This window comes from Rutilus rutilus, assembly GCF_951802725.1.
Source record: "Rutilus rutilus genome assembly, chromosome: 12".
NCBI lineage: Eukaryota > Metazoa > Chordata > Actinopteri > Cypriniformes > Leuciscidae > Rutilus > Rutilus rutilus.
Genome location: NC_140217.1, coordinates 7,458,467 through 7,480,812, shown reverse-complemented (window position 1 = coordinate 7,480,812; position 22,346 = coordinate 7,458,467). Strand labels below are relative to the sequence as shown.

The following is a 22,346-nucleotide window of genomic DNA, read 5'->3' as shown; positions in this document are numbered from 1 at the left end:
TTTTATTTCTATAGCGCATTTATAGCTTCACAGTGATAAACAGGAAAATAGCAGGATGATGGAAATTTATCTGGAGATTCTGTCTCAAATTAATTACTTATGTAATTACAAATACAGCGTATATGTAGTCACCTGCTTCTTTTGCCATGGTTGCCCTTTTACACTCACTGATTATTTTTATAATCTTTATTTTTTGTCTATACAATTTTAACTGGCAGTTAAAAGTAAACCAGTTTAGTAAAGGGTGTGGGTGGCTTGTAGAACTTTGTCACCTGTGGTGTGAAACATGATTCTGTTATTTACATTATTCATGACAATCAGAGAGTATCAGATTTGGTAAGTATTGTTAAAACGTTCATTTAATTAGTATTTCTAGGAACCGTCCTGGTTTTCCGGGGAACTGCATGAATTAGCAGTTTTTTCTCGCAAAAAAAAAAACAAGGCTTTGTTAGAATTTAGAAACAATGTTGCGTTAGGCTATCATACAGAGACTCAGAATTTAAGAGATTTAAAGTTAGTTAATGTTTTTAAAAGTTATGACTACTGAGTATTATATGACCAATTTGTCTGTTTCTTTTGTATTTTACAATTAAAGGTAACTAAAAGTGTGATTTCTTGAAGTGCCAGATTTTCAGTGAAGGAGCGTTTGTGTTTCATTGGCTAACACGACTGTCTGTCATTTTTTCCTCTCCTCTCATTGGTGGATTCAGCCCTCACACACTCGCCTTGGAAAAAACGAACCCCTCGTCATGCGTGTACTGTTAGAATGTGTTGTGCTCCCGTCTGCCATACACACCTCTACTGTAGAGCAGCGGAATTACTGATGGACAATTCCTCTCAAGATTAGGCAACGGCGATACAATTCCTTTTCAGATTTAAGTGACTGCCACAAGTCCGCATCATTTATTTGCAATGGAGCCAGAGGAGAAAAATCCAGAGTCCAAATATGGTAAGATGTTTTGATATTTTAGGGTGCCTCCTTCAGAATGTGGTAGGAATGGTCCTCTGACGGAAACAATGACTAATACATGGGGCGTGGGTCTCAGGCATTTTGATGAAGAATACTAGTAACGTTATAGCTTAATGCAGACTTTCTCACTGCTCGACTGGTAAATCATGAAGCACTTTATTAAAATAGTGCGATATAGGACACAATTGTACGGATGTGAGCAAGAAAACAATAGGCGTGTGTTGAAACACATGGCTGGTGCAATTACTCTCAGGTCAATAATTACTGCGTTCATCATATCGTTGCTTTATGCGCCCTAGTAAGAATTGCCTCTAGCATTGCATTACTAACGTTACCACACACACATTATAAATATTCATTTCATGAATGTTGCCGATTAAATGTTTGTGGAAACATTTTCAGTGGCTAAAATAAGCCATAATGAAAATACACCGAGGTTTGTAAAAACGAGTGTGTGTGTGTGTGTGTGTGTGTGTTTGCCAACTAAATGTAACATTTGTTCAAATTTAGAAAAAGCAAATATTTTACTCTAAAACAAATACAAATACTATTTTTTAACCATAATTCTTGCTTTAACTGTGATATTTATAGTAAGACCATAGTAACCACATGTACAACCATCGATGGTTTTCCTTTACCATGGGAACTAAATGTGGTTTCTATAAAACCAGACTATTTCTTTTATAGAAACAACAGGTAGTATTGATTATAAAAAGGTTGGAGGCTGATCCCATTTCAGATACTATAGTTTAATTAGTAAATTAGTTTATATTTATATTTTTTCCATATTAATTTATAAGATATTAATATATATATAAATTAGTTTTTGTCATTTTCATTTTTTTATATACTATATGTCTATATAATTTTTATATCAGTTTTAGTACAGAAATATTACTTTGGCAACTAGTTTTTTTAAATATTTTTTTCAAGCAACATTTTTTTTAATGGTTTAAGTTTTAGTTAACTATAATAACTAGAGATGAGGGCTTGAACTTCGGTGATTAGGGGTAAATATAACCTACTTTAAAGGGTTAGTTCACCCAGAAATGAAATTTCTGTCATTATTTAATCACCCTCATGTCGTTCCAAACCCACAAGACCTTCGTTCATCTTGGGAACACAAATGAATATATTTTGGATGAAATCTGAGAGCTTTCTGACCCTAGTCCGCAACATAACCACCACTTTCAAGTCCCAGAAAGGTAGTGACCAATGTGGTGATTGAACCTCTCAATTGAGTTTGAACCACTGTAGTCGCATGGACTATTTTAACAGTCTTTACTTCGCTATTTTCGTAACTGTTTATGCGTTTTTTGCTGTCCCATAAGCACCATAGTTCTAGATGTCAAAAAAAGTGGGTAAAATAACAAATTACTGTCCTATTTTTCATTCTGACATCTAAAGTACTTGTTAATTTCCACCAACCGTTACAATGTGTAATATCTGAAACAGTTCTTAGCTTCAGTGTGTGCTGTTCAACCCAAGATGATTCTAGCTTAATGACACTGAAGGTGTGGACTTTATTATCATGGGTCAGAAGATGAGCTGAACCTGGTTCAGGAGGTTTATATATTCTGCTACTAATGTGTGGTCTGACTCTCAACTTTTCTCTTAAGAAAATGGTTAAGGATAATAATACTCCTTAATTACATCTTCTTAAAGAGACACTTTTAAAAGAGAGAAAGCCTGATGAAACAGTACAACATGCCTAAACTAGACTTCCTAAAATAAAGGTTCTTTATTGGCATCTACGGTTCCTCAAAGAACCTTTCAAACCCATGGAACCTTTCCATTGTAAAACAAGGTTCTTTAGATTATTACATTGTTCCTAACACTAAGAAAACATTGGCTATTTCTTCTGGGTTCTAAGGTTCTTCTGTGGCAGTGCTGTGAAACCTGCTTGTTGGAACCATTATTTTTTTATTTTAGATTTCCAGAGACTTTCTGGAGCCTTCTCATTCCTGAACTTTAGTTGAAGAGTTTTCAAGTTCTGCTTTTGAGAACAAGTTGTAACGTGATTTTTAGTCTGGTTGGAGTGATGTAGACTCACACACTCAAAAGACTTGTCGTCATCTGTCTGGTTTGCATCATGGTCTTTTAACCGCATGAACACCAGACGACTCTTTATAGTCAGTCTCTGACTAAGTCTATAAGAAGTGCTTCCTGATGATGCCTGTAAGTCTGTAACTTATAAGGTTTGTTCAAGAATGACAATGATGCGTTTCTCTCCAGTTGCCTAGCAATCTCAGAACATCGCAGCAATGCCTTTATAACTACAGAGGCATCTCAAATATCCGTTCCCCTTATTGTGTTTGGAGATCACGTGACTTTGAGGGTGGAAAAGGTCAGTTTGAAACAGGGGCCAAAGTGTGTGATTAGAATCAAGCTGTAGGTTGCCTTCTGGCCATATGTCTGATCAGATCAAGCTGGAAAAGAATGTACAATCTGTGGAAGAGAGAGATTGATAACGCAAAAACATGCCTTTCCACATAAACAACAGCTGCGCACTACAGATTGCCTTTATGAAAATAGCTCCATCTTAAAATCTCAATCTGATCAGGTGATTTGTAATTTGAGGGTGCTTTTAGCTTGCTTTTTTAACTTTAACTTTTTTAACTTGCATGGAAAGGTTTATATGGTAGTAAGTTGTGCATTGTGCCTGATGTTTCTGTATTGATCAGCCACTTGGTAACCTGGATTTTCTTGGACTGAACACATGCACACATTCACGTAAACAACAATTGTCGAAATGACATTGAAATAAGCAAACAAATGTGCCACCATAAATCTTCTGTACGTCACAGTCGCCCAGATAGAACCTTGATTTGTAGATCTTGGATTCAGTTTGAAAGAATTGAAGGAAATGCATTCATATTTAAGAAGAACAATAAAAACAACACCATTTGACCATTTTACTTAAAAAAAAAGTTAAAAAACGTTCTACTTACACAATTTTCTCTAACTTTCTCAACTTCTCTGTAGTCATACTACAGTTAGAGAGAAAATTGTGTTAGTAAAACTTTTTTTTTAACTTTTTTTTTAAGTTGTTTTTATTGTTCTTCTTAAATATGAATGCATTTCCTTCAATTCTTTCAAACTGAATCCAAGTTCTACAAATTCTGGTTTTAACTTTTTTTTTTTGTAAACATGCTACACATTTACGGTCAAGGAAGTGCGTTTGCCAGTAAAACAGTCAAGACGTATTACTGAGGATGCAAAACTAGTTTCCTGTTTCAAGAGCTAGGAAGTGGTGTGCCTACTGTCTGACAATAACAAACGTTAAAGCTAAAAATACTGAAAAGGCAATCTGATGGGAAAGGGTTCACATTATGGAAAACAAGGTTTGGCTTTTAACATTTTCTTTCAGTAATGCGTTTTCAGAACATTGAGAAGATGTGCTTAATATATGCTTCACATACATACTCTTGTGAATTTATGATGTCTCTGAATCACCAAACAAATATCGATCAGTCTCTATATTACTACTAGAGATTAATTTGGTCTAAAGAGAACTGTTTAAAGGTGCTGTGTGTAATTGTTTTGACTGTACAAGCATAAAAAATGTTTACAGAGATTTAGGGAACATGCTAAGTATTGTTTCTCTGAAAAATAATGCTATAGCCAGTTCTACTTTGAAATGTGCATTTAGAATGTCTGTTTTTGTTTTGGTCTGTGTGATTCTACCCACTGCCATTTTACCCTATTTTGACACCACGGGTTGCCAGTTGATGTAAAACACGGAATGCCAGATGAATTGCAGCCACGGAAGCCAGCAAACGAACTGGGTCATCAAAAACATCTTAATTCTACCCGACTTAAAAAGCCTCGCTGGCATCCATCTAAAAAGTTTAATGACCAGAGAAAATGTATACATTATCTGATCAACTTACAGTGTAACACTCGTCGCATTCCATTGACAGTTCCTTTTGTTGTCGCGTGTCCTCAATATGGCAACCCGCGTGAGGAGAAGAGGGCGAGGGAAACCACTTGCTCCAATATTTTGAATTTGGACTGCTGCACACATTCAACCACTTGCTGTCATTATTACATATATGAATAGTGTGAATAATACACTTAAAGCAGTATGTGGCAGATTCGCAGCATGAGAAGAGCTTCATTGAGAGATGTGGGTCAGTGTGATTGTAGCTGTTCGGAAAGCTTGGGTCATTAGGGAGCTGTTTGTGGATAGCTAAGTGCGTCTGGGTCACTGATGATTGCTCTAAATGGGTGGCACCTCAATAAAATAAACTGTCAATAGTGCACACACACACACACACACACATAAAACAAACACTTATTACGAGACAAGGCCTACATTGGTTGCTAGTGTATGTAGCCTCATGGGGGTTAAGGGCGACGGCAAAAATGTACCCAGCCAAATGACCAATAACATAAAATCATCAGTTATTAACAAAGAGTTAATACTAAGGATAGCCCTTGAAACTAAGGAAACTCAAACATACACAAGAATGTACAGCGTGGCCACAAAAATACTGTTCAAAAGTAAGATTTTCTTTGTTGCTGTTGTTGTTGAAAGAAATACTTTTATTTAGCAAGGACTCATTAAATCAATCAAAAGTTACAGTAACGACTTATTTATAATGTTACAAAAGATTCTGGTTCAAATAAATGTTGTTCTTTTGAACTTTTTATATATATATCAAAGAATCCTGAAAAAAAGCATCATGGTATCCACAAAAATATAAGCAGCACAACTGGTTTCATCAAGGATAAAAAATAAGAAACATCATTGTTTTGTTTTTTTGAGATTTTTTATTTTTCATAAAAAAGCGCAGTGGAGAGCAGACAGGAAGCGAAGTGGGAAAGAGAAGGGGATGAGATCAGGAAATTACCACACAAGTCATGATTCAAACTTGTGTTGCTCAAATCGCAACTGCGCTACACGTCAGAGCATGTAGCATTAACTTCGACATACATTTTTTTTCTTGAGCAGCTAATCGTAATAGAATGATTTCTGAAGGATCATGTGACACTGAAGACTGGAGTAATGATGCTGAAAATTCTTTAAAAACTTATTTTAAATGGTAGTGTGCTTGAACACATACATTTATGCACTAAATGTACAAATGTCTCTGCATTATGTAACAAAAATTCCTTTCAATCAAAAACTTTCACAAAAAGATATTTGCTATACGGTTATATACTGTTTAAGAGACAAAAGGTGTTTAGGCATTTCTAGAATCATTTAAAAAGCACCAGCAATATTTTTTGTGCTTTTATTTGTTTGTCCCTTGTTGATCTGTTCAATACAGTAACATTAATACATTTTTAAGTATTCAAACATTTTAGGGACATTTAAATCAAATACTTCTGGGACCACATATGAGCAAATAATTAAACTCCTTAAAAAAATCCAAAAAATAAATAATCACTTTAGCTACTACAGGATGCACTTCCATCCGACCAACTCTCTTCCCTAAATAGACTCTGTAGCTTTGCCAATTCACACTTGGCTGAGTTTAGTGAAAGTGAGGCATTGCTTACATGACTGAAGACATCACAAATACATGCCAAATATTCAGACGATTAAACAAATACTCCACGGCATCATCTAAATATGCCTGATAATTCAGCATTCTTGCTAATGCTCGTCTCATGTGGGATGAAGGACATGTCAGAGTGATGTGACAGATGTAAATACTTTGAAACGTACCAGTTACAAAGTTGCTGGTTAAAGAAACATACACTTTTACCCAGTTTATTAGTTACTGAACGGAACCAGCCGTATCCGCAGTGTTTCGCCTTAGACGATAGGAAAGAATATTTTTTGAACTGAGTTAACCTTTCATTGATCAGTGGAAGTGATCCATTAGAATTTGTCACTCACTAACAGGCAGAGCCGATCCTGACCTCCCTGGGGCCCTAAGCAAAATTCTGTTAAATTAGCCATGTAAACCATTTGCCGTTGCCACACAGTCACAATGAAAATGTAATTCCTGATATCAGAAATAGACATGGTTTCTAGAAAAAGTACATTCTTAATATCTAGAGTCCACATTTTAAATAGTACAAATTTAATTGTTGATATCAAAAATGCATCCTGTGAATGAATAAAAGCTAAAATAGCTTGTCATAGCATGTCACTGTGTTTTAAATGATAATATTATTATATATTATTTACTGAGGGATGTGCATCCATATTGACCAGTATGTCCAGCCAATAAACATTTTAAATGCAATATAGCCTATAAATCAATAGTCAATGTCAATACATTGCTTTCCATCTTGCTTTATTGCAGAATTGTAACTAAACTGACTTGGAGACTAGATAATCATTCACTGTAAAAAGTGAACAGTTGGATCAACTTAAAAAAATTACTTCAATTGGTAGCACCTAAAGAAATTAAGTTTTCTCAACTTAAATTATCACGTTTTCCACGATAAAACGTGATAATTTAAGTTGAGAAAACTTAATTTCTTTTAAGTTGATCCAACTGTTCACTTTTTACAGTGTTGTCTTGTTTTAAAAGTATGTGCGTCTATAATGAGAAGTGCCATCACGCCCATATTTTACTGGTCCCCCACAGATGTTTTGCTGGAAAGTGCGCATTTCATTTCGTGCACTCGCATATTAACTCATGTTAACACGCGACGCGGTTATTTTAGGCACAAAGTCACAGAGCACAGCCCTGGAAGTGGTTAGTGTTGTAAGCAAGACACAGAAAGACCAAAATATGCACGACAGACAGACTAGAGATAGATGCACATCAACTTAACTTTACTGTTCTTTGCTGACATCAAACTTGGAGAGGAGAGAACACAAGTCTGCCTCAAGTCTAAGGCAGTTCACTCTCGCTGTGTTTTTTTTCTCTCTTTTCGTGACCAGAAGGATAGTTCAACTTAATTTTCTCATCGATATTGCAAACTTTGATTGAAGCGCTTTGACACGATGTAGGCGAGGCGTTGAGTAATTTGCGGGGCCCTACGCAACTTGCATAGTGTGCGTATAGGGCTGATCCGCTCTGCTAACAGGGAGAACTTTACAAATGGTATTAGGGGCAGTCGTGTTATGGGCGAAAAATGGTGTTAGGGGCAGTGGTGTCGGTACATTATTGGCTAGCTCCTGGGTCATCACACACACATGACCAGCGTCGGCCAATAGTGAGCCTACGTTCTGACGTAGAACCCAGAACCCACTTTTAACACTACGTCAACAGCGTAAGGGAATGACGTGGAAGAGAAGAGATTGTTGATTAATGTCTTTATTTTGAGGGGGTTTTGCTCACAAAAAGTTTTCTCATCGCTTCATAATATTAAGGTTGAACCACTGTAGTTACATGGACTATTTTACAATGTTTTTACTACCTTTCTGGGCCTTGAAAGTTGCAATGACGTTGCTGTCAATGGAGGGACAGAAAGCTCTCAGATTTCATAAAAAATATCTTTATTTGTGTACGGGGATCTTACGGGTTTGGAACGACATGAGGGTGAGTAATTAATGACATAATTTTAAGGGTAATTTTTGGATGTACTAACTAACACTTTAAGTGAAAGGAGGCAGAGAGAGAAAATCCTTGGACACACTAGGCCTGGGTGGTAAGACGATATATACTACTAGGACGGTAGAAATGTGTTGGTAGAGATTGCAGTTCTTTTTATAAACCTTATTTTGCAACGGCAAAGTGAGCTATTTTCTGTCAATGTGCGAGACTTCCTATTTATCAGCTGCTACAAATAACTAAGAATAGGCTATATTATATTAGGCTATATTAGCTGCTACAGGCAACTAAGACTAAGAACAGACTATTTGCGCTACAAACCAATGTGTTTGTAATTACGGCAATACAATAAAATAATGTGGTAAGAAATACCAGTTTGCAATATGAAGCAGCAAGTCACAAGCTGTTTTATTCAGCTTAAAATAACTGAAAGCAATGACAAATCGTCATGCCCGCACTTATGTTAAAAATAAGGTGGCTACAAATATATTTGGGCTATTATCTGTGGGCAGGACTGCTTTACAATATCACTACAGAGAATACATATGCAGTAACACATGTATTGTCTACTTAAATGGATAGTTTACCCCCCCCCCCCCCCCCCCCCCTAAATTTTTTTTCTTATCATTTACATTTACATGTATGAGTTTCTTTTCTTTCTTCAGGACTCCAATAAGAGTTTCGAGTTTTTGGTCACACTTTAGTTTAGGGTCCAATTCTCACTATTAACTGACTATTAACTACGACTTTTACCTCAACAAACTCCTAATTTCTGCTTATTAATAGTTAGAAAATGTAGTTGTTAAATTTAGGGATTGGGTAGGGTAAGGGATGTAGAATATGATCATTCAGAATAAGGCATTAATATGTGCTCATATATATATATATATATCCATGGACATGCCCAGAAATGAAATTTCTTTTGGGATAAATACACAATTTCAATGTCTTCACAGGTGAGGCAAGGAAATTTGACCCCACATTTAAAGGCCCGATTTATAACAGGTGAGACAACCTTTATAAGCCAAATTTAATCTAATGTTTAGAAACCATTTGTTTATTTGTATTTATTTATTTTTATGAGATTTATGTAATCTAATTACCTTAGTGGCAAGATTAGTGCTGTAGCAGTGAATGTGTTTACTTTTCTTGGTGAACAGGGGCTGCACAGACATTATCTGTTGCATACTGTTCATCTTGGCCTTGCTGGGCTACTTTGCAGTTGGCATTCTGGGTAAGATTCAGCTTATTCATTTTCACATTTCTATTTACAATGTCACTATGTGTAGATGGGCGGAAAGTATTAAACCTTGTCCATTTCTGAGTACAAATTATTTGTCTTACCACACTGACAGTGCTGTGTTTTGTTATAGCATGGTCTCAAGGTGACCCTCGGAAGGTGATTTACCCCACAGACAGTAAGGGCCAGTTTTGTGGGCAGGTCGGCACCCCACTTGAGTGAGTAAAGCTGTCTCTTTGAAAACATACCTAGACATGTTTCATGTTGTGTTGGCCTCCTCAAAAGACAATTCTGAGGCTTTTAAAGCCATAAAGATAACTATAATAGCGTCCACACCAGCGGACTATATAGTTCTGTTTATTCTAAGCGTGCTCTGCAGTTTTGTCATCCGCCCCTTTAAATGCTCGAGCTCTTAAAGGTGCTCTAAGCGATCCCGGGAGACGTTACTTCTTGTTGACATTCGAATTGTTGTCAAACAAAACGGAAGCTAGCTCGACCCTCCCTCCTCCTCATCCCGTCTCCTCCCTCCTCCCCTCCCCTCCCTTCCGACATAAAGGAAAGTCAAAATAGTCACTACAAACAAAGTTAAGTTTTACTGATACTTCATTCAATGTGTAATGTCGCCAAGTTAGATAAATGCTTTTATATATTGCAGAACAGAAGGCAGAAAAAGAGAAACATTATCTTAAAATCGTTTCACCACCTGAGGTTATAACTATAGCTCCCATACAAGGACGCAATAATAGCAAGATAACGTTAGCTTCGCGTTTCCCAGTGTCGAGTGAGCATTAACAACGGTTGGCGGCGTAAACAAATTTAGTCAAAGTTGTCAATAGCCTATAAATGGTCTTTCAAACACGTCAAACAGTGGATGAAAACAATCGTTCACACAAATTGTCGCCCTACTGTGAATTTGCTTGATCATTTACAATAGAGATTGATCGCTGCTAGAAACATACATGTTGTATTCACCAAAGTTAACGCTGACTGCATAGTTCTAGCTAATTACATCCCTGTGTTGGTTTGGCGAACATGAACGTCAGTTCTGCAAATACAGAGCAACTATGTCGGATTGGAAGCCCTTCTGCCGGCGGAGTTCTCGCCACCTTTCGAAGGTTTTTCCGATGTAAATTCGGGACTTCACGCGTTCCTTATCCTTGTCCCTCTGTTCATCGGAACGTTGTCTCTTTGGTCGTGTGTCGGCCATAATTCAAACTTCCCTCTTCATGCTTCTCTGTTCTCTCTCCTCCACACCCCCTTCACGTGCACGCGCACTAACCCTCCAAACCCCACCCTCCAATTATACTTCTTGTCGGTTATTGGCTGAAACACTGTTTATTATGTTTCGTGGTGCGGGTGAGCCCAGTTTGTTTTTGTTGCCGTTTGTGGAGCCTGTGGTGTCTAGAGAGACCGCGTTTTTTTTTACAGTGTGTTCAGGGGACAGGCAGCTAGCGGATAGTGAGGAGATGTGTGACAAAAAATGTTTTGGCCTAAAAAACGCGTCGCATCACTTAGAGCACCTTTAAAGCATGATGGATTGTGATTTGCTGTCAATGTTTTTTATGGTTCCTCAACTGGAAAAAAAACTTGTTGTGTAAGTGATTCCAACGTTATCGTTATAGTAGTGGTGTGGACTCTTACATTTAGAATGATTTTTATCTCAGAAATGCACGTTTATTTTATTCTTATCTTAATCTGTCTGAATAATCAGGAAAAAGCCCCTGCTGTTCTACTTCAACATCCTGAAGTGTGCCAGTCCTCTTGTCCTGCTGGAGTTTCAGTGTCCTACCACTCAGGTTTGGCACTGTTTCAATAAACTTATTTTTGCAGTACCATCTGTATCTATAGTGTTTGTCACATATTACAACGTTTTTGTTCATTTGACAGATCTGTGTGGAGAGATGTCCAGATAAATTCATGACTTTAGTGAAGGCTTTGAAAAATGCCAATGATAAGGAATACTACAAGCAATTCTGCAAGGATGGAGTAGACATGAACAAGGTAAGTTCTGTATGGAAAGGACATTTTTTTTGTCTTGAATTCCCAGCAAGAAACAATATATCATGAAAAATACAATTATGATAGATAACATTTTGTTCATACTGCCCCCAATTTTAGTACAGTGGTTTAGGGTTTAGGTTAGCAACCCTAATATGTATACACTGGTTAAATTAAATACATGAAATTATAATTATTTTTAGTGCAACAGTTTATTGAACCTGTTGACAAAATATTTTTAAATTTCTAAAAAAAAGAAGTGATTATGTGTTTATGCGTATCATATTTGCTACATCAGGCTTTTATGACTCATATACTATGATATAGTGAGAATATAGAGCTCAAACAAAAAACACTTTTGTTTTTTGAGGCCCAAACTGAGCAAAATTATACAATTTGAAGCAGTCGCTGATATTTACATGGCCAAAACGTAAGATGAAATTCTTAATATCTTGTAATGTAAATCAGTTCTTTATACCAGTAGAGCAGACTACATACATAAAATGCATATACTGTATATAAATACCAGTTGTCACTCTATATTTCCCAATTATATGCCTTAGTAAGATAAGGCATTATATGCCTTAGTTTTATGATCAAAGCTCATATTTTTTATTGTGAGGGCAAAACATAAAATGCAAGGCAGTACAGTGATTATTGAAATATGTACAAATAAACGTTCCTCAAAATCCTGATGTATCATATTTGATACTCACATTTTAACCAGATTATGAATGGATAATAAGTTGTTTTAGTCCAGTAACCCCAAGTTCTTTAGGGAACCCAAAATGGTGCTAAACATCACTGCAAAAACATCCTTTTGGACCTTTTATTTTTAAGTGTAGTAAAAATGTCGTTCTCTTTTCTAGAAAGCTCCTGAAATCCTGATGGATGGCTTGTGCCCTTCAATACTCACACCTAGCAAGAACTGTAAGCCTTTTCAAAACATGCTTGTTAAATCACATAAAGTAGTTAAGCTACCCTGATTTAAGTTATGTTGTTTACACTTAACAACTGATCTTCGCATTATCAGTAAATTGCCTTACAATTATGACCGTCACCCTGTGTTTCAGTCACACGGAGATGCTTGCCCGCTCTAGAGACCTTGAAAGGTGGTATAGTTGTGGTTGGCAACAAAACTACGTACGAGGATGATAAAGGACAAAATATAAATGCAACAGATCTCCTTGAAGCCTCAAAGTTAGTGATATTATGCATTTGTTTGTGTTATTATGCATTTGTCAATTATTTTATTGTGTAGGTTCATATTATTTCAAATATTTTAATAATATTTAAATATTATAATGTGAATCATATTGAACATTAAATCATTTTGATTATTATTACCATACATAATATGTTTATTTTTTGCAGGAAATCTAATGTAGTGGTTGAGGCCCGGGCAGTAGCCATGAGGATCTTTGAGGACTATACTCAGTCCTGGCACTGGATCCTTCTGTAAGCACATTATATTCTATGTTCATCTGCATCAGCCTAAAAAATAGCCAGTGTTTGGTTATGGCAGTCAGATTTAGTGTTGGTGAGCCCCAGTGATTTCTAGATGCATTGATTAAATCTTTATGCGGTCCTTTTCAGTGGTTTGGTGATTGCCATGCTGGTCAGTCTGATCTTTATTCTCCTCTTGCGTTGTCTGGCTGGAATCATGATCTGGGTTATGATCATCATGGTCATCATTGTTATTGGATACGGTAAGAGGGCTGTTGTGTTGTCTTGTCTAGAGCTCTCAAATAACATTACGTGCCCCGAGCATGTTTATCCTATAGTTACCAAATACTTTAGCTGTGTTTAATTTTAACACAAAATCAATAGAAAATAAATACATACAAATATATATTTTGCATAAAGAAGTTGAAGCCTGTTTTAGGATCATTAAGATTTTCTTGCTGTGTGAGATTAAGCACAATTTCCCCCTAAATTCCTACTATCGTAATGCACCTGGAAATTAAATTTTTTTGCAAATCTCATTATCATCTTTGATGATTTTCATTATTGTAGCAAAGTCATATTTTACTGAATTACATAAAAAATATTGTATTCAGAGTATTTATGCTTTTTTTTTCTCTCCTGGCTCTCCGCAGGTGTTTTCCATTGTTACATGCAGTACGCCAGTCTGAAAGGAGAGGCTGGTTCTGATGTCACTATCAAGGATCTGGGTCTACAGACGGACTTCTCTGTGTACTTGCAGATTCGGCAGACCTGGCTTGCCTTCAGTGAGTTTTTACATCATTATGTCAGTAATGTGCAAAGCAAAAATCAATACACTACCATTAAAAAGTTTGGGGTTGGTAGGATTTTAAAGTTTTTTGGGGAAAAATGCAGTAAAATATTATGAAATATTATTACAATTTAAAATACCTGTTTTAATGTAATTTATTCCTTTGATGCAAAGCTGCATTTTCAGCATCATTACTCCAGTCTTCAGTGTCACATGATCCTTCAGAAATCATTCTAATATGCTGATTTGATGCTCAAGAAACATTTTTTTTTATCAATTTTGAAAACAGTTAAATATTTTTCAGGATTCTTTGATGAATAGAAAGTTCAAAAGAACAGCATTTATTTTGAATAGAAGTCTTTTGTAACATAAATGGCTTTACTGTCACTTTTGATCACTTTCATGCATCCTTGCTAAAATAGTCTTATTAAAAAATCTTACTGACCCCAAAGTTTTGAACAGTAGTATAAGTAAACGTACTGTATATTTACATGTTCATTAAATAAATAAATAAAAATAAGTAACATTAAACTGCTGCGATTGTGGCACTTAAATGATAAACATGTTCCTGGTTTCTTTGTCACATTTAATTTTCATTCTCATTCTACTGTGTCCTGTCCTTCTTTGTCACCACACAGTAATTATCCTGTGTATTGTGGAAGTGGTCATCATCCTCCTCCTCATCTTCCTCAGGAAGAGGATCCTCATTGCTATTGCTCTCATCAAAGAGGCCAGCAAGTCAGTCTACCTTCTTACTGAAGAGCAAACTATGTGTTGCTGGCGTTGTTTGGTCTCATATTCCATATTATTGCTTTCTTTGGGTACTTTAATAGCATTAGTAGTTAAACAGCAGCGTTATTTGCAGTATGATGGATTAGCTGAGGCTTAAAGTCATGAAATAATAATTAGGTTAACTGGGAGTGTTAGACAGGAAGTTCTAATAATCTCATCTATTTTTCAGGGCCATCGGTCATGTGATGTCATCATTGTTCTACCCGCTGCTGACTTTTGCCCTACTGACGTTGGTCATCGCATACTGGGCCATCACCGCCGTGTATCCTGAAGAAAATAATGCAATGACACATCATAACAAATAGACAAAGGCATCACTAATGTAAAATGTGCACTGTTTTTTTTAAACATCATCATTACCCCAAACACTTTAGTAATAAACGTTGGGAAAAAAGTGAATTTTAGAAAGAAGTAGTTTCTCCTTAACTGTTATTTAGGTTTTTGTCCACTTCCAATGAGCCAATATACAAGGTTTTCAATACAACCGAATGTCCTTATTCCAGAGACACCTGCAACCCTGAGGTTAGTGCATTATTATTTTTATTTTGCCGGGTCTTTACATAAAAGCAGTCATGTTGGCTATTTATTGACAATTTTATTGCATTGATGTCAATCAATGCCTCTTTGTCACTGATATAAATTAAGTATTACAGCGTCTGATTTTTTTAGCTTGAAATAAATTTCAATAGTTTTATTAAGTATGAATTAAATTGATCCAAAGTGTCTGTAAAGACATTTATAATGCTACAAAATATTTCAAATACTTTCCATTCATCAAAGAATTTTTTTTTATTGTGGTTTCCACAACAAAATGTTAAACAGCACAGAGCACAATCATTTTCAGCATTGATAATAATAAAGAAATGTTTCTTGAGCACCAAATCATCATATTAGAATGATTTCTGAAGGATCATGTGACATTGAAGGCTGGAGTAATGATGCTGAAAATTCAGCTTTGCATCACAGGAATAAATTACATTTTTAAATATATTCAAATGGAAAACAGCTCTTTTCAATTGTAATAATATTTCACAATATTACTGTTTTTACTGTGTATGTCTTATTTGTTTTAGCATATTTTGCAGAGCAAAACCTGATAAAATGCAAACATTTAATAAAGTTGCATTGATTTGATTTCTCCACAGACTTTTAACATCTCAAATATCACCACCGAATGTCCTGATGCTGAGTGTCTGTTTGCGTTTTATGGAGGAGAGACGGTATACCACAAGTACCTGATTCTACTCCAGTTCTATAATTTATTCCTTTTCTTCTGGTGTGTCAACTTCGTGACAGCATTGGGCCAGGTCACACTGGCAGGGGCATTCGCCTCCTATTACTGGGCATTCAAAAAGCCTGACGACATACCAGCTTTCCCTGTCTTCAACTCTTTGGGACGGGCCCTCAGGTGTGTGGCTTGAGGAATAGTTTTCAATTGATTTTCACAAATTTAGCAAACAACTTTTTTCATGTAATACATAGAATTTTTGTATGCTCTATATTGCTCACTCATTCTCCAGGTATCACACTGGTTCTCTGGCATTTGGTTCCCTCATTCTTGCCATCGTTCAGGTCATCAGGGTCATATTGGAGTATATGGATCAGAAGTTGAAAGGTATCACTGCTTCAGTGTTTTCATTATTCTGCTTCAGAGGATGTGCCTTCAGAAACTATTCAGATCCCTTCACTTTTATCACAATGTTTGCATTATGAGCAATACTGCCCCGCCCCCCAACAATTTAAATATTTCAAATTTACATTGTCATCTTTTACTTGCCCTCATGTTAATCGCAACCAATTTTATTTTCTTCCTTTGTTCAAAAAGGAGATGTTTTAAAGATTACAGAATGAAAGCATTTTTGCTGCTACAACCTACAACCACTGACTTGTAAAATGCAATAAAAATGCAACATGAAACGGCATATTGATAAACGCAACATGACCTCATTTCCCTTGCCATGCGATTCATCCATATTTTCTTTCAGTGCACATAAATACAATTGCCAAAGTGCGATTCATCTTGCTCAGTTTGTGTACCACTAGCAAATGCTGATGACGTTTTATTCTTCTATTCTAACTTGCGTCATAGCCTACGATTCAATAGGTGTCATCATCGTACAGTCTACATACATGTCGTACCCAAGTTTATTAGATCGTACGGCGTAATTTGTAATGTCTGTAGCAGGCATAATGGCACAAACTGGCACACACTAGGAGACTAGGTCAACTTACAATGGCAGGGCAAAACACAATGAAACTAAACCAAAACAGAGCACACACATTACACTTGCCAACCACTGGTCAATTTATGGTTTTGTTGTTTGAAAAAGAGCAACATGGAAAATCTAATTTTGTGTTTTATGTAAAGTCAGTCAGTCGTACAGGTTTGGACATGAGAGCAAATAAAGGCTGACACATTTTCATTTTTGGGTGAACTATTTCTTTAAAATGCTTCAAGCTAAATCCATTAGAAAAAATATCAAAAACAAAGAAACATGAATCACATATCAGATCAGCTCAGATGTGTCCTGCCTCTTTGTTGAAATGTCTTTTGAACTTGATTCTACCCATCTTTTGGCAAATATAATATGCTGACTGACAGGCAAAAAAAAAGTCTGCAATACATCTGTATCAAATAAATAAGTGTGGGAAGTGATTATGGAGTACTATAGAATACTTTATCCATTGTATTCTGTCTGTTATATGCGTTTGAGTCTTGACTGTGTGATTTACTTCCTTCAGGTGCCCAGAATAAGTGTGCAAAATTCCTGCTCAGTTGCCTAAAGTGCTGCTTTTGGTGTCTGGAGAAATTCATCAAGTTCCTGAACAGAAATGCCTATATCATGGTACACTTTCTCTCTTTTGTGCATTGTTTCTGGCTAGGGAGCATCAGTAGGGCACGTTTACTGTTATATTGCTCAAACACAATTGCTGAAACCAAAGTTATATTGAGGCATATTGTCTTTTCAGGTGGCGATATATGGTAAAAATTTCTGTACATCTGCCAAGGATGCATTCTTCCTCCTGATGAGGAACATTGTCCGGTGAGTGTTATTTAAATCTAAATCTTTTAGTCGAGGTTTTGTGTGAATAAACAGATGAAACAGTCCAGATTTGAATCTCTTTACTTGACTTGTTTTTTAGTGTGGTAGTTCTTGACAAAGTGACAGACTTCCTCTTATTTTTGGGCAAACTCCTTATCGTTGGAATTGTGGGTGAGTGATTTGCTCACAGACTGACACAGATGTCACGTGAATTCAGAGATTATTTGGTTGGAACTTACTTCTCATATTCCGATTCACCAGTGTAACACAGAATGCTGTTTCTCCTCTTCTCAGGAATTTGTTCCTTCTTCTTTTTCACGGGCAAGTTTAAGGTAGCGCAGGATGTTGCTCCATCCCTTAATTATTACTGGGTGCCTATACTGGTAAGTGATCTTGAGTTGAAAGCAATACCAGATTGTCCATTTGCAATACCAAAATGTAATATTTCCAGACTGCGTTTTAATCACATCTCCCTTCATTTACAGACTGTGGTGTTTGGCTCGTATCTGATCGCTCATGGCTTTTTTAGCGTTTATGCCATGTGTGTGGACACACTCTTCCTGTGTTTCTGTAAGTGTGAAGTGTTATTTATTTCACGAGATAATACGCAATGAACAAATCTAACAAGTTGTCAATGTTTTGGCTGCGTTCGGTTCTGATAAATAGCAGCTGTTGTGTTGGATTTTAATTGAGTGTTGAGAAATAAGTTTCGCAGATGTTGAACTTTCATTGTTATCAACAGCTAAATGCATTAGCAGCACTCAAACTGCTCTCTTTCCTTTCTTTTAACTGTTGTTCTTTCCTACAGTGCAATTGAGAGCAACAGTGACCGCCCACCAGAATCCCATTCATTTTCTCTATAATCACTTTTATAGATTTATAGCATTTTTAGAATTTATTTTATTTCACATGCCCTCGTGATCTTTAATCAAAACAACTCCCCCTCCCTCTTGTAACGACATCTCTTCTCTTCTCTGATGACGTTTTTACTGGCGTGAGGGCGGGACAACCTGTCACTCACGCGAGATCGACCAGTAGCAAACAACAACCATCCAATCAAATCTCGATGGACAAAATCAAGTCCTGACGTTTTTTTCTTGTTCGAGAAGCTTTCTCACTCGGATATACACCAAAATAGGGCATAAAAGACTTCTGTTTCTAAAAATTTATTTATGAGGGAATGGACAATGCATCCCATGAAGCATTTTAAAAGTTGCAAGTGATTCAGAAAGTACAGTATACCGTTTTTTTGAGAGTGTAGAGAGACCCAATGTTGTCATTCACAATGCTTTATAGGAGTGGGCAATCACTTTTGTAATTCTTATTCATGATTCATGACATTTATGGCTTCTACAGAAGCACATATCCTTGCTTTACAACCTCAGAGCTCACGGTTTATCTTTCTGTATGGAGAAAATGACTGGGACTTTTACTTCCGGGACCCACTGTTGACATATCTGCATATCACAAATGCTTACAGGGGCTTTCGGCTTGCTTTATGTCTAACCATTTCCTTTCTTTCTCTCTGTTTTTCTCTCTTCCACATGATTTTGTCCAATCATGTGTCCTTCTGCTCCTTTCTGCTACGTGCACTCTCGAAACACTAACATTTAAAAAAAATCACCATCACATACAAACACAAACTCAAGGCGAAGACCTGGAGCGAAATGACGGTTCTTCGGACAAGCCGTTTTTCATGTCCCCTGAGCTGCACCAGATTTTGTCTATAGAAAAAAGCGCAGAGGAGACAGACCATGCCGAGATACCAGTCATACACGTGCAAGCCGAAGAGGAAGTCCCGTTGCAGGAGAATGGAGAGGTGCAGCTCAAAGAGCAGGTACTTCTCAAGCAGGAGCAAGAAGAAGAGACGCCACTAAATCAAGAGACGCACATTGAAGAGCCTCCCCAAGAAACACATCCTCCCGAGGCACCCGTAGCCGCCGAGGAGAAACCCGAAGAGCAGGTTACACCACAAGAGCCTGAACCTCCACAAGTGACCCCACAGCAAAATGGACCCCAAGAGGTGGACGGTGACGACAAGGAGGAGCAGGTGGCCCAACCTCAAGCAGAACCACCACAGGCCGAGAACCTGCAAGAACAAGAACCAGAGGAACCGAAGCCTCAAGAAAACGGACCTCAAGAGAGCGAGACCCCGCTCACCCCTCAGGAGTAGTTGTGCAAGGAGGCTCATTGAAGGTGGAGTTTCGGAGAAGCCTACTAATTTGGGAACTAGTGCACTTTGGTGGCTTTAGCAAGCCATTAGTATACAAAGGAAAGTACCTCCTTCATTCGAGTCATAATGTTTACTCAATCAATCGATTTTGAGAACTGTCTCTTAATTAATAATCTCTGGTCATAATGGACGGCATGACACATATAGGACAGAAATAGTCTTTTACTCAAAGTATGAGCTGATTGAACGGATGACAATTGTTTACGTGGACCTAAACCCCATTAGATATGCCTACATAGCACTTGTAGAATGTGACTGTGTTTGTGATTTATGTAGAACATTTTAATGTAAGGACATGTAAAAGTGTAATGTAGGTGCTCGACTTGTGCCTAATTATTGTTACTTATCAATGTCTTAATCATTTTGAAGAATGCAAAAAGATTTTGCAGTATCGCTATGTTTACAGCAACAACTACAAAAAAAAAAACACACATCTGTTTACAGTCATACCAGCCAAGACCAAAACGTCATTTTGTAAGAATTTGTGGAAATGTATCTGAAAAATGTGAAAATGATATGCCTAATGTGGTCATTTCATGGTGCAGTGTAACAGTACATGAAAAAAGCACCGAAAGTAAGTGAACTTAAAAACAAAACAATCAAAGGAAAAAAAAGTGTATTGCCCTATATTTTGGTCTGCTCTGGTTATTGTATCGACAGATTGCAACCTTTTCAATGCCTGATATTTGTCGCTGTTTGCCGCTCTATTGCCTCTTTTTCTACCTCTGTGCTTCACTATTCTCAATCTTTGCATGTTGTTAATGTGATCTCCCAGTGCTTTAATAAACTGAACTCTCTTTGTTGAGATCTCAAGCCTTTCTTTGCTCTCAAGGTGATGCTTCTATTGTTAGCGTTTATACTATTTGGCAAATGTTTCATGTTAAGATCATGCTATTGTTTGTCTCAACCTAAATTGTTCCAACAGTGGAGGATCTTGAACGCAATGATGGCACAGTGGACAGGCCATATTTCATGCCAGAGAGACTGCTGACCATCCTCAAGAAGTCCAATGAGGGGCTGAAAACAGTGGACTAGGACAAAGACAAAAAGATTGACTGAAAGAATTTTGTAGGGAGAGAAAAAGAAAGAGACCTGCCATAATTGCACTGATTTCATGGCTCAACTCATGGCTCAACCAGTAAATGATGCCATGTCATTACAGCCAAAAGTGTTACAAATCTATTCATTTTGTTTTTGCTAATTACAGATAATTGTGTATTTTTTGTTGTCATTTGTATATACAGTATTATGCTTTATTAGACTATTAACAACTGTAACTTTTTGAATATGTGTTACTGAATAACTTTTTGTGTTTAAAATTGTGATATTTCGTTACAACCATTGGCTATAGCTATCTGACAACGTTTATTATTATTTTTAATATAATGGAAACCACTCGTTTTATTACAATAAAAAGTTTTCTGCAGTGTTTTTCAATGCGTACATGTGACGTAGCCATTTTTCAGTTTGTTCTTGTTTGTTTCGGAGTGTAAATATTGAATAATTATGTGATGTGATCTGGTTGAGAAATTAATAAATATTAATTAGCTCATGCACGTAGTCTCCACTTTCTCGAGCGTAAAGGTACGTATTAATATTAATGAGCCAACGTCCAGCTAGTGGTTCTCAACGGGGGCGTTCAGAGAACAACGGGGGGCGTTGGAAGCAAGAATTTTTGAAAGGGGGGCGTTCACGAGTTTAAATATATAATGCAAATTTTTGTTCATTTACATTTATTCATTTTAAGCATTTAGTGTTTAAAGGTGTTAGTACTATGTATATGTTGTTAAATTATGTTGTAAAACATGCGCAGAGTGTGATGTCATGTGTGTGCACGCGCTTCTATGGTGCGCGTGAAAGAATACATCAGCAGCGCTCAAGGCACTAGGCAGGTTTTTTGTGTTCATTTCTATTGCATTACGATTGAAAGCAGCATCAATAATGTCAAAAATATGATGTGCAGTCAAGTTCGGGTGTGTGTAGGCTACTTAAATTAGTGTTCTCACCTATTTTTTTACAGTCTATGGTTCTCACCCACGCTTGTTGTGATTCGCGGAGTTTTGGAGATGGTCCTCACTGCAGAACATGACATCCAGGGGGAGGATGGGGGGGACCTACCCATCTCCACCCCCTGATTCCTAAACCCACCCCTAAACCTACCAATCTCCACCCCTTATATCTGGATCCAACTCCGCCCCCTGGATCTCGTGTACTGCAGTGAGGTAGGTTTAGGTATATGTAAGGTGGGAGGAGTTGGATCTGGATCCAACTCCTCCCCCTGGATCTCATTATTTCACTTATATTATTACACTAACATTTTTTCAGAAATTTTCAATAAATCATGTTCCCATTCACGGCGACGAATTTTAA

At 36.9% G+C, this 22,346-nt stretch overlaps 1 protein-coding gene across 3 annotated transcripts; it reads left to right on the top strand.

The window, feature by feature from the left end:
- Positions 1 to 728: 728 nt before the first annotated feature.
- slc44a2 (solute carrier family 44 member 2 (CTL2 blood group)) lies at positions 729 to 21,530 on the top strand. Of its 3 annotated transcripts, none has more exons than XM_084426679.1 (22): positions 729 to 949; positions 9,390 to 9,438; positions 9,594 to 9,667; positions 9,807 to 9,891; positions 11,385 to 11,469; positions 11,561 to 11,674; positions 12,541 to 12,601; positions 12,745 to 12,871; positions 13,046 to 13,129; positions 13,268 to 13,380; positions 13,771 to 13,902; positions 14,546 to 14,645; positions 14,869 to 14,961; positions 15,137 to 15,221; positions 15,845 to 16,107; positions 16,220 to 16,314; positions 17,442 to 17,545; positions 17,670 to 17,743; positions 17,844 to 17,914; positions 18,038 to 18,126; positions 18,229 to 18,313; positions 20,902 to 21,530. In XM_084426679.1, the coding sequence occupies exons 1-22, from the start codon at positions 913 to 915 to the stop codon at positions 21,009 to 21,011; spliced, it is 2,130 nt and encodes a 709-aa protein (XP_084282805.1). In that variant the 5' UTR covers positions 729 to 912; the 3' UTR covers positions 21,012 to 21,530. The 3 variants fall into 3 exon arrangements, with proteins under 3 accessions (XP_084282805.1, XP_084282804.1, XP_084282806.1); XM_084426678.1 differs by lacking the exon at positions 20,902 to 21,530 and adding an exon at positions 19,393 to 20,781 and having other exon boundaries at positions 769 to 949; XM_084426680.1 differs by lacking the exon at positions 729 to 949 and adding an exon at positions 4,172 to 4,314.
- Positions 21,531 to 22,346: the final 816 nt, after the last annotated feature.

Bases quoted from the DNA above. Each gene is read 5' to 3' on its own strand.
- slc44a2 (XM_084426678.1), top strand. From the start codon at position 913: ATGGAGCCAGAGGAGAAAAATCCAGAGTCCAAATATG. The intron at 14,962-15,136 runs GTATCCTGAAGA...ACTGTTATTTAG, and splicing joins TACTGGGCCATCACCGCCGT to GTTTTTGTCCACTTCCAATG. The intron at 17,744-17,843 runs GTGAGTGTTATT...CTTGTTTTTTAG, and splicing joins CTGATGAGGAACATTGTCCG to TGTGGTAGTTCTTGACAAAG.